Raw genomic sequence first — 14113 nt, 5'->3', positions numbered from 1 at the left:
CCAGTCTAGATGTTAAACCAAGTACACAGGGGTCAGAAGAAAGTAAAAAAGTACAAAAATCAACATCTCCATATTGAAACAGAGTTTAAATGTAGAATCATTTTTGTACTTTTTTTTCTTCTGTTCCATCCCTACCTGCACCCTGTCCAAAACAAAGAAACAAAATATCAGACCCTACTCTTTGTAACATCCAGACTGATGGAGAATACCGGAGAACTGGAAAGCTTTTTGCTATTTTCTGACATTTTGGTTGGTCCTGATCAAAGTCATACCCAACTGTGGATTTTGAAAATAGCATGCAATCTAGAAGATGCAATTACTAATAGCAATCTGGAATTGATATTGGGGTTACTAGCAGTTTGCTAAATTAAGTATAATTTTCAACTAGGGTTAGAAGACAACAACTCAATTCTGTTGATGTCATGGGCTTAATGAACTTTTAAAAAATAAAATAAAATAAATATTCTCACCAGGTGAGAAGTATCTGAATAAATAATGTATTTGGAGTATTAGGAGGTGTTTTGTAAAAATAAAAAATCCTTGTTACCCAAGAGACTAAGGTTAGGAAATAGGTCCATTACTTAACTTTTATGCTATAATTGTAAGTCAAATTAAATTGTATAATTTAAAATAGATAATGAAGTACAGGCAAAAAAAGATGCAATGCACTTGTCATAAAAGGAAAGTCTGACTTTATATAGATCTGAATAACACAGGTCTGTATTAGCAGTTAGAAACAAGATTACAGATTGCTAAGAAAAATGCTGGCTCTCTATAGCCACCCTATTCTCAAGGTGACTTTTCTGCTGAACTCCATTGACGTTTACAAGTTGTACTCAACAAAGTCATCCTATTGGTGCAAGGACATCCAGTTGGGACACAGAGCATCTCCCCTCTCTCCTTGCGCTCTCCACATCTGCTCCAGAGGGTTTGGAAGGAGGTGGGGTGGGGCACACAGGAGGACAGAAGAGTGAGCGGACAAGTCCTTGTGCTAACAGGACAACTTTGGTGGCTACAACCCTATGTTGAGGAAAGCAACTTGACAATGTGCTGCAATGCTGGTCATGTTGACTGTGGCACCTTCATTTCCCCAAGTTTAAGGAGCTTTCCTGGCAGACGTGACCAATTTCCCTGGTTTAGGGGTCACAGAAGACTTTGCTCCTGTCTTCTTTGGGGTCTTTGTCTGCTCCTCCTCCAAGACGTTTTAGCTTCGGGTCTTGGGTTTCTTGTCTCGTCCGAGCAATTTCGACCCAACTCCAGGTGTTTTCAGTTGTGTTCCTGGAGACGGGGATGTCTTCCTCTTGCCAAGCAGAGTTAGAGTTGCTGCAGCTTTTTTGCCTGCTTTGATTTCTTTTCCTGTGGCAGGACTAGGCTCCAGCACCTATATTGAAGAGGGAAAGCAAGAGAATAAAGGCACCCATCAGGAGTCAACAGGCTTTTTCCTTTTAAAAAATGATGAGGGGAGCAATGATGAGCAGAATTCGGAACACACGGTAGTTCGATGGATGAACTCACCTGTGTTTGTTCACCATGATATGTGTTGAAAATAGAAAGATTTTATTTTTCTCCCCACTCACTACCAAATGTCACTGAGAATAAAAGCTAGTGTTGGCTCTTACTTTTAAAGGCCTAAACGGCCTTGGCACTGTATACCTGAAGCAGCATCTCCACCCCCGTTGTTCAGCCCAAACCCTGAGATCCAAGTCTGAGGGCCTTCTGGCAGCTCCCTCACTGTGAGAAGTGAGGTTACAGGGAACCACACAGAGGGGCTACTTGGTAGTGGCGCCCGCTGTCTGGAATGCCCTCTCATCAGATATCAAGGAGATACAACCTTTAGAAGACATCTGAAGGCAGCCCTATATCAGGAAGTTTTTAGTGTTTAATGTCTTATAATGTTTTTGCATATGCTAGAAGCCACCCAGAGTGGCTGGGGCAACCCAGTCAGAACAGTGAAGTACAAATAAAGTAACAATTATCATTATTCCTATCTGGCACAAACTGCACCTGAACATCATTACTGGATTTTCTTCAAATCTCAAGCAAAAGATCCCCTGCCAGTTTGTCGCTTTCCCTTTCGACATTTTCTGTCCTTTGCAGATACAATGATCCCTTTCACGAAGCAGTGTAAATGCTTTTTCGTCTAGTGCACTCTTATTAAAATGTATTTGCCTATTTTCTTAAGTAAGTTATGTATTATATTTCATTTATTTTACAAGATTTATAACCCACCCTCCGCTGTAAGATCCCGGGGTGGGTTACAGAAGTTGTATCTAGAAATGGATAAAACGATCAAAATGGTAAAAACAAGTAAAATAGTTCCTGATGAAACGAAACAGTGAATCAACAAAATACGTGGAGTCCCCCCGACAAAAACCACATTAACTCCTTCAAAGGAAAGGGTAAAGAGTTGTCTCTTCCGCATACGGGAGAAAACCGTAGAGTGAAGATAACCAAATTCACCTTTGTGGGGATGGAGTTCCACAATTTAGAGGCTGCCATGAAGGCTCTTTCCCGGCCTACTGTTCCCCCTGCTTCCGAGGGTGGCAAAACGATCACACAGATACCCGCACATTCCATTCCATGAAAGTACAACCCGTGTCCCTGTGCATACAAATAATTCACACAAACACCCACAGCTTGTGTTCAGCATACCGTGTGGACAGCCCTGCAAGGTATCTGGAACAGAATCTTCAGTCAAGTTGAAGCTCCAATTTCAACTCAGCCAGAACAAGATTGGTTTACCTTCTCATTTTTCACACCGGGAGATGCTTCAATTGGAACCAGCTGTGGAATGTCTCCATCCTCATCTTCTTCCGCTTTGACAACAGCAGAGACTGCTGCTGCTGCCTTCTTTTCCCCAGCAATGGCAGGAACCGGGCTGATTTCTCCTGTCGCCCCGGCTTTAGCCAAGTTCTTCCTTCCAGCTGTCTTTTTCCCTTTCTTTTTCTTCTTCTTTGCTTGGTTTTCCTGGAAGGTATTTATTAATTTCCTTAGCACCTTCATCAAAAGACCACACCAATACAGACAAATGGGTACACACCATGTACCAATGCACATTTCCCAGAACGTTTTTGGATCTTCCCCCTAGTTCCACATAACAGCCAACCCGGTACCCTCCAAATAGTAGAACTACAATTCCCAAATGTGCCTACTCAACTGCTTTGATCTGTGGAACCCAATATTCATTCTGCAGTCGTAAGAAATCCGTATTCCAGCGGGGCAACACCTACATTTTGGAACTCCCCGTCTATTGACCTTCACCGCTCTTTCCTGTGCCTACTTAAAACATTTTTGTTTAAGCAGGCCTCTTCAGACATACAGAAGTTACAAAATACTAAATAGCTGTAGTTATATAACCAGCCAGGAGGACCACCCTTGCTGAAAGTGCCCACAATGTATGCATGAGTCAGTTTCCTACCTGTTCAACTTTGGCATCTGACTGTTTCTGAGGAGCGCCTGTTATGGGATTACTACAGGTAAAGATCGGAAGAGCAACAGATTTGCTCATCTTGAGATGAAGGATCTTAACACTTTTCCAGATCTGCAGCAATTGTTGTTTTTATTTAAAAGATAGAAAGAAAAGGAGGTTAATGAAAGAGGGCAGGCACAAAGCAAACCGCTTTAATAAAAAGATGGACGGCCCAATTCCATGCATATTTACTTGGAAATAAGCTCCACCAAGATTAATGGGATTTACTCCTGGATGAGTGTGCAGAGGAGATACCTTAACCCCTCACCTGACTGAGCATCATTACCTGGGGGGCTTTCGTGGCTAACACTTTCACGGCAGCAACAACGTTTTCACAGATCTCCGAGGCCTCCATGCCGCTGTGACCAACACGTATAGAACTGAAAAGAGAGAGCAACATCTGGAGTCAATACCCTGCTGAATGGCAGTCCTTCAACTGTATGTTCTTTCCCTCTAAAACAGGGTGGTGCAGACTTTGGGGGAATGGTCTTGCGGGCCAAATGCGGAGGCCAGGTGGGGAAGGTTCAGCCTGTGGGCTGGAGGCTCCCCACCACCTGCCCTGGAGGATCAGACTGAAGGCCCATCTAGTCTAGTCTTCCGTGTCTTACAGTGGCCTCTGGGAAACTGAGAAGCAGGGCACAAACACAACAGCCCTCTCCTGTCCGTATTTCCCAGCATTCCTCAGAGGAATGCTGCCCTTGAACCTAGAGGCTCCACCTTGGTGCTTCTGGATTGCTCTCTGCCACCGTCTCTTCCTGCTCACTAAACCCTGTTGCCTATTCAGCTTCTGACACCTCCTCCTCCTCCCAGTCTGCTCCCTCTGACCACTGATCATCATCCGACCACCAGTTCCCTGGCTCTGAGCCTTCTTTCCCTGGGGATTCTCCAGCTTGCTGTCTCCCACCTCTCCTCTGCATCCAAGCCAGTTCATGACATCTTCCTTAAAATAAATACCAGGGGGAAGAACTACAAAGCACATAATGATAATGATGACACAGTCAACTTGCAACTCACTGGGAGATTGTAAAGTCGAAATCGCATATAGCCAAGAGATTCCCGGAACTGCCTCCCACCCACGACCACCCCTACCTTTCTGAAGTCGGTGCGCTGAGCGGGCCTCACTTACTGGCAACTGGGAGTCTCAGAGCCCAGTAAGAAAACCTGAAAGCTCTTTCCACACTGAAAGAACCGTTAAGCTGTCTACCTTATGTGTGTTTAATCTGTGCAATTTCAGACGGCCAACTGCCAAGCCCATTAGGCTGCGATTGTGCAAGTTAAATGTGCACAAGTTGAGAGTCAACTGTGGTTACCAATAATAAAATAATTTATATACCACCTTTAAGTTAAAGAAGAAATACCATGACTAGCCTGAGACAAGTCTCCTCCTTTATTAGCTTGGGTGGTACTCAACTAAATTTTACGCAGAGAAGACCCACTGAAATTAACAAACAGGACTGAGTCAGGCCCATTGATTTCAAAGAGTGAATGTTGAGTAAAAATTGGCTGAATATTCCCCTTTGTCTTTTGGAATTTCTTTGGGTTAGCATCATGTTGTAAAATGTCTCAAATGCCTGAGAAGCAACACATAAATCCAGCCACTAAATAAATTAATAGCCTGGTTGATGAAAGTTAAGTATCAAAATTAATACTTACTAGCAACAGCCCTTGTTCGTGACTGGAAGAATAGTGCCTTGGAGATGCTTGTTTATTTCCTTAGAGAGGTTCTTTGCTTTCAGATTCACAGACACAGGAGCCCTTATATGATAGAAAAATGCAAGATTTCAGGAAGAGTTCAGCATCCTTAATAGCATTTGGTAGAAATGAAACATGGACAAGTGAGGGTGCTTACTTTTTACTCTTATAAAAGTGTTTCCCTATGTGCGATGGCAGAAGCCGCCGAATCCGGTCATCAGCCAAAAAGAGAGAAAATCGACTCAGGAGGCGACGCTTTGCTTCGTAAGGTTTATATTCTTTTTTCAGTGTTTTGTAGGAGATGACCTTCAGATACAGGGGTGAGGTTGGTTAGATTACATTACAGCATTTAATTAAAAGATAAAAAAATGATGATTACAGTTTATTTATATAGCACTTTAGGCTCCAAGAGCTCCAAGTGAAAAACAGAATATTGAAACAATAAAATAGAATTTGAAGGAACATAAAATGACATAGATAACGATGATTCTAATGTATTTTAGACCTAAAGCAGTGAATAGCATTTTCAAAATGAAATGTACAATAAAGCATAACATGTCATGGATGCAAACCAATATGAGGCAGATTACTGCATGGTATATAAATACTTTAAATCAGTTGTGGGGAACCTTTGGCCTGTCAGATGTGACAGGAGAACAACTCTAGTAACCATGCCTGCTAGGACTGATGGGAGTTCTAGCTCAGCAACACCTGGAGGGCCAAAGGTTCCCCACACCTGATTTAGGGTACTTATATATCACTTAAATCACTGACATTAGGCTGCATTCGTATGTCAGGCTAAACCAACTGATGAAGCTCAAAGTTCTCTCTGTACCTCGCTGATCCTTGTGATCCCATGTTGGGACAAGAGTTTCCTGTACAAGTTCTCAGTCTGCTCAGCTGTTAAGCCTGGCTCATCTTTTGTGAAGAGGCAAACATCTGATGTGGCCGGCAAAATATCATGAGGCAGTGTTCTAGAAGGAAGAGAACACGATTTTAAGAATGCACAGTAGTTTCCAGATGGAGTCCAATCTCAAAAAAGGAAAATAGATTATTTAATCAGTTAACACAGATAAGCTGTGAAGGCATGTTACCGTTCTGATTTTTTTTTTTTACATGATTCTAATTATGTTTTGATTTTATTTTCCTCAATTATATTGAAAAGGTAGGTAAGGCTGAGAGGCAGTGGCTGGCCCAAGATCACAAAGTGACCTTCATGGCTGAGTGGAGACTTGAACCCTGGCCTCCCAGATCAAAGCTAGCTTGAATGTGGGTAGTGTCATTTCGGCTACATAAGTGATGTCACTCACAGCCTGGCCACTGGAAACAGAGGGAATGATTGACAATAGTCATGAATACAACTGAAGCAAAAGGCATCATGGTCAAAGACATTACAGCAGAGCAGCAAAACCCAGAGCCTTACATTTTGATGACTTGTTCACGTGGAGGGATTTTCCAAACGGTGACCATCAGAAATACATGCTGGTCCTCATTCAACAGAAGCTTCTCTGCCTTTTTTTGCTTACTGGCGCTGAATGCAAGGAGGGCCTGGGCTGCTTTTTTAATCTGAAAGAGCAAATCCACAAGAAAGTATCATTAAAAAAATAATAATCTCAAAGCAGGTAATAACCTCAGCTGAAACCTCAAATGAAGCGTTACAGATGTTATAGAAAATGTGGGGTTGGCTATTGCTGCCCAATTCCCCAAGGCACTGAGTCTCCTAAGTCCATGATTGGTCAGAGATGAATGGATGGAGGCAAGGATCCAGTAGAAAGCAAGGCAGATCTTTTTTTTCTGGTTGCAACAGTCCCCCCCCCTTGCAAGAAGGTGAGAAAGACCCAAAACAAGAGTGTGCAAGCCCCTATAAAGACTTTTGAAATTGCCCACCCCTTAGCCCAAAACCACCCCAAAAAACATCATAGAGACATCACAGAAGGAGGTGGTCTCCAGCAGTACTGTGAGTGCAACTTCTCTCCTGTCTATCAAGGTACCTGATGAAGCCTTTCTGATTGCATTTGTCTGGGTAGCCCAGCCATTACTTTCAGGCTGCAAATACTTCTTTCCTGACTCTTTTTTTAAAAAATTACGCCTGTTGATAATTTGTTCACCTTCCAAGATACTTGCCAGACTGGGTTTGCAGGGAGGATTTGCAAGTGAAAAGAAAGATTGGAAAGTTTTCCCCATCCTCCTCCTGCAGAAAAATATTTGAGGTACTTCAGAATTGCTCTCCTGTACTATTTTAGACACATGGTTTATATACTTATGTATGTGTGTTTCTCCTGCCAACATAGCAGTTTGAAAGCACATCAAAGTGCAAGTAGATAAATAGGTACCGCTCCGGCGGGAAGGTAAACGGCGTTTCCGTGCGCTGCTCTAGTTCACCAGAAGCGGCTTAGTCATGCTGGCCACATGACCCGGAAGCTGTACGCCGGTTCCCTCGGCCAATAAAGTGAGATGAGCGCTGCAACCCCAGAGTCGGTCACGACTGGACCTAATAGTCAGGAGTCCCTTTACCCTTTATGTGTGTTTACTGCATGCAATTATGAACACTGTTCTATATCTGAGACCTTTGAATTCTTATAACACAGATGAACTCCACAAAACAGCATGATTAGCAACTAAACAAAATTTCTGATACGGAAACTACACCCACACTCCCCTTCCTGATACAGCAACCTCTCCAAAATGCATCCTTAGCAATAAAGTACTCCACATCCAAGCACCACTCTAGGCATTCCAACCAACCATACAGATAACTAATCCCCAGCCAACCCATTATTAAAGAGCAAGTGTTTTGTCTACAAAAATACATAGTGGCATTAAGCATAATTTACAATGAGCTCAATCCTTCACCTCCATCTAGTGTAGAGATGGGAAACCTGCGGCCCTCCAGATGTTGATACACTCCAACTCCCATCATCTGTGCTGCCTGGGGCTGACGGGAGTTGGAGTCCAGCAAGAGCAAGATCTGGAGGGCCCTCAGGTTTCCAACCTCTAATCTGGGCCAACACACTGGCATCCAAGCAGCAAACCGCTTCACACCTTGCTCCATGTCATGCATAGTCTTATAACCTTCTATTATGCCACCTCTTACTCACCTTTTCTCTAACCTAAAAAGGCCCCAGAGCTGCAACCTGTCCTCATAAGGGTTTTGATCCATCCCTCTATATTTTTGGTTGCAGGGGCTGTCCTTTGCAAACAGTTCCAAGTTCCAATGTGTTTAAAAGTTACTTAGCAGTCGGGTTTCTCTCCTATGGGGTTCGAAGTCACATCCGGCTGTTCTCTCTCCTCTCCTCTTCCCCCCTTACCCCCCCCCCAATTTAGGGCTAGGCTGAGAGGGCCTGGCCCTGCTGAACTTCACCAGGGCCAGATTTAGGTTTAATAAGGCCCTAAGCTACTGAAAGAAATGGGGCCTTTTATATGTTGCCATGCAACCAGTCCATGCAAAATGTAGGTACCCTGTACAGTGGTACCTCGGGTTACATACACTTCAGGTTACATACGTTTCAGGTTACAGACTCCGCTAACCCAGAAATAGAACTTTGCTTCAGGATGAGAACAGAAATCGTGCTCTGGCGGCGCGGCGGCCCCATTAACTAAAGCGGTGCTTCAGGTTAAGAACAGTTTCAGGTTAAGAACGGACCTCCGGAACGAATTAAGTACTTAACCCGAGGTACCACTGTATGCAGAAATGAGCAAACCAGTGATATTTTAGAGAACAGGCTAGAAGGGGCCCATTACTTACATCACAGGCGCCTACACAACACAAAACACTGTTTCTGTATGTGGGTTTTATTTTATTAGTTTTTTATCTTCTATTTTGGAAATGTACATCCACCCGCCCCCTTAATTCCTTTGGGAGCCCCCAAGAGAGTGGGGCCCTAAGCTATAGCTTGTTTAACTTATACATAAAGCCGGCACGGTCAGATCTTGACGCCAGCTCCCCTCAGTCCTACTCCAGCACCCGTTGATCGCCACCCCGCCAGACTCCGAATCGCAGAACCGAGAGGCGCCCGTTGGTGCCGCGGAAAGCCCAGCGGCTGCCTCCGCTCCAGCGGGGACCACGCCGGAGAGAAGTCCCCAAGTGCTGCATTCCTTCCCCCTCCCCGCCAAAGCGGCGGCCGCCTCTTCTTACCTGCCCTTGATCCACAGGAAACTCCGTAGCTGGATCCATGCTGCCGCTGCTCCTCGTGCGCCAACACACCTCGGCGAGCGGCAATGACGTCACCCGCAGCCGACGCGTAAAAAAGGCGAGGGAAGGGAGGAGTTTCCGCGGAGGCTGAGAGTGAACCAGCTAGACTTCCGGTCTAGTCTCCATAGGAGACGCTTCCTCTCTATGGTGAAACTGGAACGCTAGAGCGGCAACGCTCGAATCTTGTTTCGTTCGGGAGCCATTTTTGGACTCTCTCGGGGCGCAGATGCAGAAGGGAGAAAACCCGAAATTTCAATGCAGCTGTTGCTGTGCTGTTAATAGCCTCCCACCCGCTCTAAATAAAAAATAGAAAAGTCAGGAGCTGCAGCCCTGATGTCTTACCACATGTTATTATTATTACAGTACTATGATCATTGTTATTCCGCCTTTTTTCTAGCAGGGACTCAAGGCGTCTTACAGATAAAATAGAAACAGCTAAAAGCATTGGGGAAATGCGCTTTGAATTTTTCAGCGGTTCAGAACGGGAATCGTGCCTGTGCAAAGAGTCCAGTGGAGCACCGTGTCTTCTGCTAATGGATCTGGAATGAGAGGAAGTCCGAGGGGACGATTTAAGGAGATTGCAGCAACCACTGAAAGAGTTGTGGTTTTTCTGCAGGGACGGCGTACAGGGCGTCCTTGGGATTTAACTTTTATTTCATAAAAATGTATACACCGCTTGTTTGTAGAACAACTGCAAAGCGGATTACAAAAAACAACAACAGTGGAATTGCAGGTAAAACAATCAAAACATTCAAAAACAATAGTTAAAAAACAACCCAGATAAAAGTATGCATCAGCCTTAAATACTTGGGTAGGCTATAAACAAAAGCATGTGCCCAAAACTACAGAGAAGGCACCTATGGACGCTTACCCGAAAGTGGTCGAGTCGGCAGATCACAAGGAAAGTTGTCAAGGGTTTTATATGCTAATATAAACCTTGAACTTGTCTGGGAATCTTTAGCTGGGAATGCATACCAACTTAACCTTAATACTTCTGTATTTCATAGTCACTGCTAGTGCTTAAGAGTGTCAGACCAGGGTCTTGGAAAACAGGGTTGAAATCCCCGCTTCATCCAAAAGGCTTATCTGGTTAGTCATTTTCTCTCAGCTTTAGAAGAGTCACAGAATTGTTGAGATGATAAATTGGGAAAGTGGGTAACTATGTTTGCCACCTTGAGCTCCTAGGGTGGGGCAGAGGGAAGACAGGATGAAAATACATGGGAAGCCCTCTCAGTGCTATGCATAGAAATCAGAAAACTGAAATAATAGTTTCATATGGATATGGGGTAATGTTGCTGTTTGGTCGGCTTAGTCGTGTTCGACTCTCTGTGACCCCATGAACCAGAGCATGCCTTGGAAACTCATTTTCTTCTCAGGGCACTTCCCTCTTACCTGCCAGGTCTTGGTTTCTAGATTGTCTCCCACTAGTTTTTCAAAATTATATACTTTATTACATATTTGATACCACTGAGTTGGGCAATGGTTTAGATTCATGTAAGATGCTTTAAGTACCGAGTTGTCAAAAACCTGCAGGTAGCAGGAGTATATTGTAATTTCATTTAAATGGAAAATAATGGATAAAATGATTGTCCGTGTAAAGCAAAATTCTATAGCTGGGTAACAGAACACATATTTGTGTCTGTTTACTTGAGAAATACCTCCAAAAAGTCCTCAAGCTCTGCTAAATGCAGAATTTGAAAAGCAGCGGGGGAAACTGGCACTAATAAGTAACAGTGGTGCTTTTTACATCCCCAAAATGCAGCTTCCACATCACGGGTGGAACCTTTTTCAGGCTGAGCGCTGCCAGGTAAGCCTCTCTGGGGAGAGCATTCTACAAATGGGGAGCCACCACAAAAAAGGAAACGTAGCATGTTAAGGAAATTTCTCATCCTTGGGTATTCCTTTCCCGCAGTCTGATGTGATACAGCTCAGAGACAAATTGTTACAGGCTTAGTGACAAGGCGGCAGTATTCCCTTCACACTTTCATCTATGAGAGCAGTAGGGAGCCTGTGGGCCTCCAGGCGTTGCCGGACTACAACTCCCATTAGACCCAGCTAGCTGCTTGTAGTCTAGCAAAATCTGGAGGTGCACAGGTTCTCATTCAAATACTATAAGAAGCTAAGAATGCCATACATTGTTAAACTGCATTCTCCTGTCAGGCAAAGGCACTTACTAAATCTTTATGTGCAAACATTCTACTCTTAATTCCCACCTTAGAGCTGAACTCCTGTATTTGATGGCACCCGTTAAAATGTCGTAATACCCTAAATAATTTTAGCTGTACAGTGCATATGTATGTCAATTATTTCCAAATATTTCATATTTAATTTGATAAATTTAACTCTGGTTTTGTCAGCAGCCTAATACCACTATCATCCTATCCATGATTTAGGTTCACATCCAATATTCAACCAGCAAAACAAGCAAGCGTGTTTCGATTGGTCAGAGACACGACACTAAGCCTTGAGTTTTAAAAGAAGTCGCGGGAGGCATGACACAGGTTTTTAGTACTCTTTATTGGACCACAGTTTATTCAAGTTGTTTGACATGGAAGGTAAGGGGAGAAATAAGACTGGAAAATGTGAGAGATTTTAGATGTTTTATGATTCCAGCAAAAATGATTGACATTGGATGGGTAGACTCTTCTCAAATGACATCTTCTGCGACACATAAAGGGCAATGGATGTAAGATTTGAATCAATAAAAACCCTCAGTTTTTGCAACAGAGACCTGGGATTGGCACTTGTCATTGACAGAAGGCAACCTTCATGCCACTTTCATGAATTGCAAGGACTGGGTTTGTTCAACTGCGTGCAGAAAATGCAGCAGTGTTTCCAATTTGTAGGTAGTAGAGGGCCAGGAACCACAGGCTCTGGGGGTGAATGCAGCCCCCGCCCCTGACTCTGCTTAACACACCCCTTGGGTGTTTTCTTCCTAGCTGGAATGTGTCCTCATAGTGACTCCCGCTTGCCTATGCAGGGTGCATATAGAAACCAGCTTACTGTACGAAAGTAAAATTTGGATTCATTGCTCCACCTGCCACTGGCATGAGGCCCACAGGGGTTGCCCAAGAGGATCCTCACCCGTTACAGAATATTAATCAGGAGGCTTTTATGGCACATTCAAGTTTTGTGTTTAATCAGTGCTTACATTACTAAGCTTTCAGATTCAAGAACACACTCCAAAGTCATTTATCATCAGCAGAGTTTGAAATAATAGTTTTAAGTCATGGCTATTAACACAGTCAATCCTTTCCAATCTCACATTTCCAAGCTTTTTCCTCAAGCCTAGCCAGGGTTTCTATTCCCCCCCCCCCCGAGAAGAAAAATACATAACAGCCATGAACATTGATGAAGTGTTTTTACATGATTAGTGGCAAGATGTGGTCGTAGCACAGCTGCAAATTGTTTAACAGGAACTTCATTACTTGATTAGAAACATTCATAAAACTGTAGAGTTGGAAGGGACCCTAAGGATAATCTAGGCCAACCCCCTGCAATGTAGGAATATGCAGCTGTCCTATACAGGAATTGTACCTGCAACCTTGGCATTATTAGCACCATGATCTAATCAACGAAGCTGCCCAAGCAGGAATTTATATCCTGTATATAAATTTGTGTGGAATGAGTAAACCAGAGGGTTTAAATTGGAACCTTTCCATCTTAGGGAGAAAAGATGGAGCTTCCAGAATTTACTTATTTGACTTAGGATACTAGCACTATCCTTCAGTCAATGCTTTCACAGCTCCTGAGGCACACACCTTGGGTTTAGTGATGCCTCACATGAGCTCTGGTGCATGTAGGAAGCTCCCTTACCAATGAAGGTGCCTCCACTCAGTTCAATGGGCAGGGCACAACTTGTGTGTAACTGGTGTGGGGGACCTCTGACCCTCCAGACATTGTTAAATCCCATCAACCCTGGACATTGGGCCAGGCTTGCTGAGGCTGATGGGAGTTGTAGTTCAGCAATACCTGAAGTTCAGCATGATTCCTCAGACCTGCCCAAGAGGTTGCTTTACATTTACCAGGCTTGATTTAATACAATGAAGAGAAGCTTGCAATCTAAATCACGTAATTGGAGAAGTCTTTGGGACTTTAAAGCCTGAGGTTCTGAATGCAGTGGTAACACACATTAACACCCAAAAGCCCCCATTTTCTTGAATCAAGTCCTTTCCATTTCAATTATATTTAACCCTGGAATGAGTGCATTCAGCACTGCAAATATAACTGAATTCCATATGCCATATGACAACTTCAGTTAGCATTCCTATTCTTAAGTCCTGCAGTTCCTCAGCAAACGCACATTTAGGGCAGTGTAACTGGTTCACCCACACTGATCACTGAGCCAAGGGGTGTGCTGCAAGTATGATATAAAGCACATGCAGAATGGAGGGCGAGAGGGGGCTGAATTTTCTCACAGGGTGTCACTGAAATTTGAAAGACCAAAGTCTGCCCCTGTCCTCAAGTGCAACTTTTGCTCTAAAGAATGACTGCATTCAACGACTACTAGCTTCTTTAGCTGCATCTCTGCCTCCAAGAATTGTCATTTGCTATATCAGGAAGAAAAAACCCTTCACCAACTACATTATTCACTAGCAATCATCTCAAAGGAAAGCTTGAGACACAAACACAGCACAACGTAACATCTGAAAATGGTAAGCTCATCACCTCAGGCAAATCTTTCAAAGACTCTTCCTTCAGCTTACGTTATAAAGTAAGAAAAAGAAAAATCTGGATTATTTCTGAATTTTTCAGCTTTA

At 43.6% G+C, this 14113-nt stretch overlaps 1 protein-coding gene across 1 annotated transcript; it reads right to left on the bottom strand.

Annotated features, from left to right (window-relative positions):
• Nucleotides 1–675: 675 nt before the first annotated feature.
• RSL1D1 (ribosomal L1 domain containing 1) lies at nt 676–9397 on the bottom strand. Its single transcript, XM_083585327.1, has 9 exons — nt 9297–9397; nt 6585–6727; nt 5997–6135; nt 5319–5467; nt 5123–5224; nt 3756–3849; nt 3419–3541; nt 2743–2967; nt 676–1381 (listed from the first exon to the last, which is right to left on the bottom strand). Exons 1-9 carry the CDS (start codon nt 9333–9335, stop codon nt 1205–1207), a joined length of 1191 nt encoding a protein of 396 aa, XP_083441453.1. The 5' UTR covers nt 9336–9397; the 3' UTR covers nt 676–1204.
• Between the last annotated feature and the right edge of the window lie 4716 nt (nt 9398–14113).

This window comes from Podarcis filfolensis, assembly GCF_964270895.1.
Source record: "Podarcis filfolensis genome assembly, chromosome: 14".
In the NCBI taxonomy this organism is placed as follows: Eukaryota; Metazoa; Chordata; class Lepidosauria; order Squamata; family Lacertidae; genus Podarcis; species Podarcis filfolensis.
This window is presented reverse-complemented; position numbering and strand designations above follow the sequence as displayed.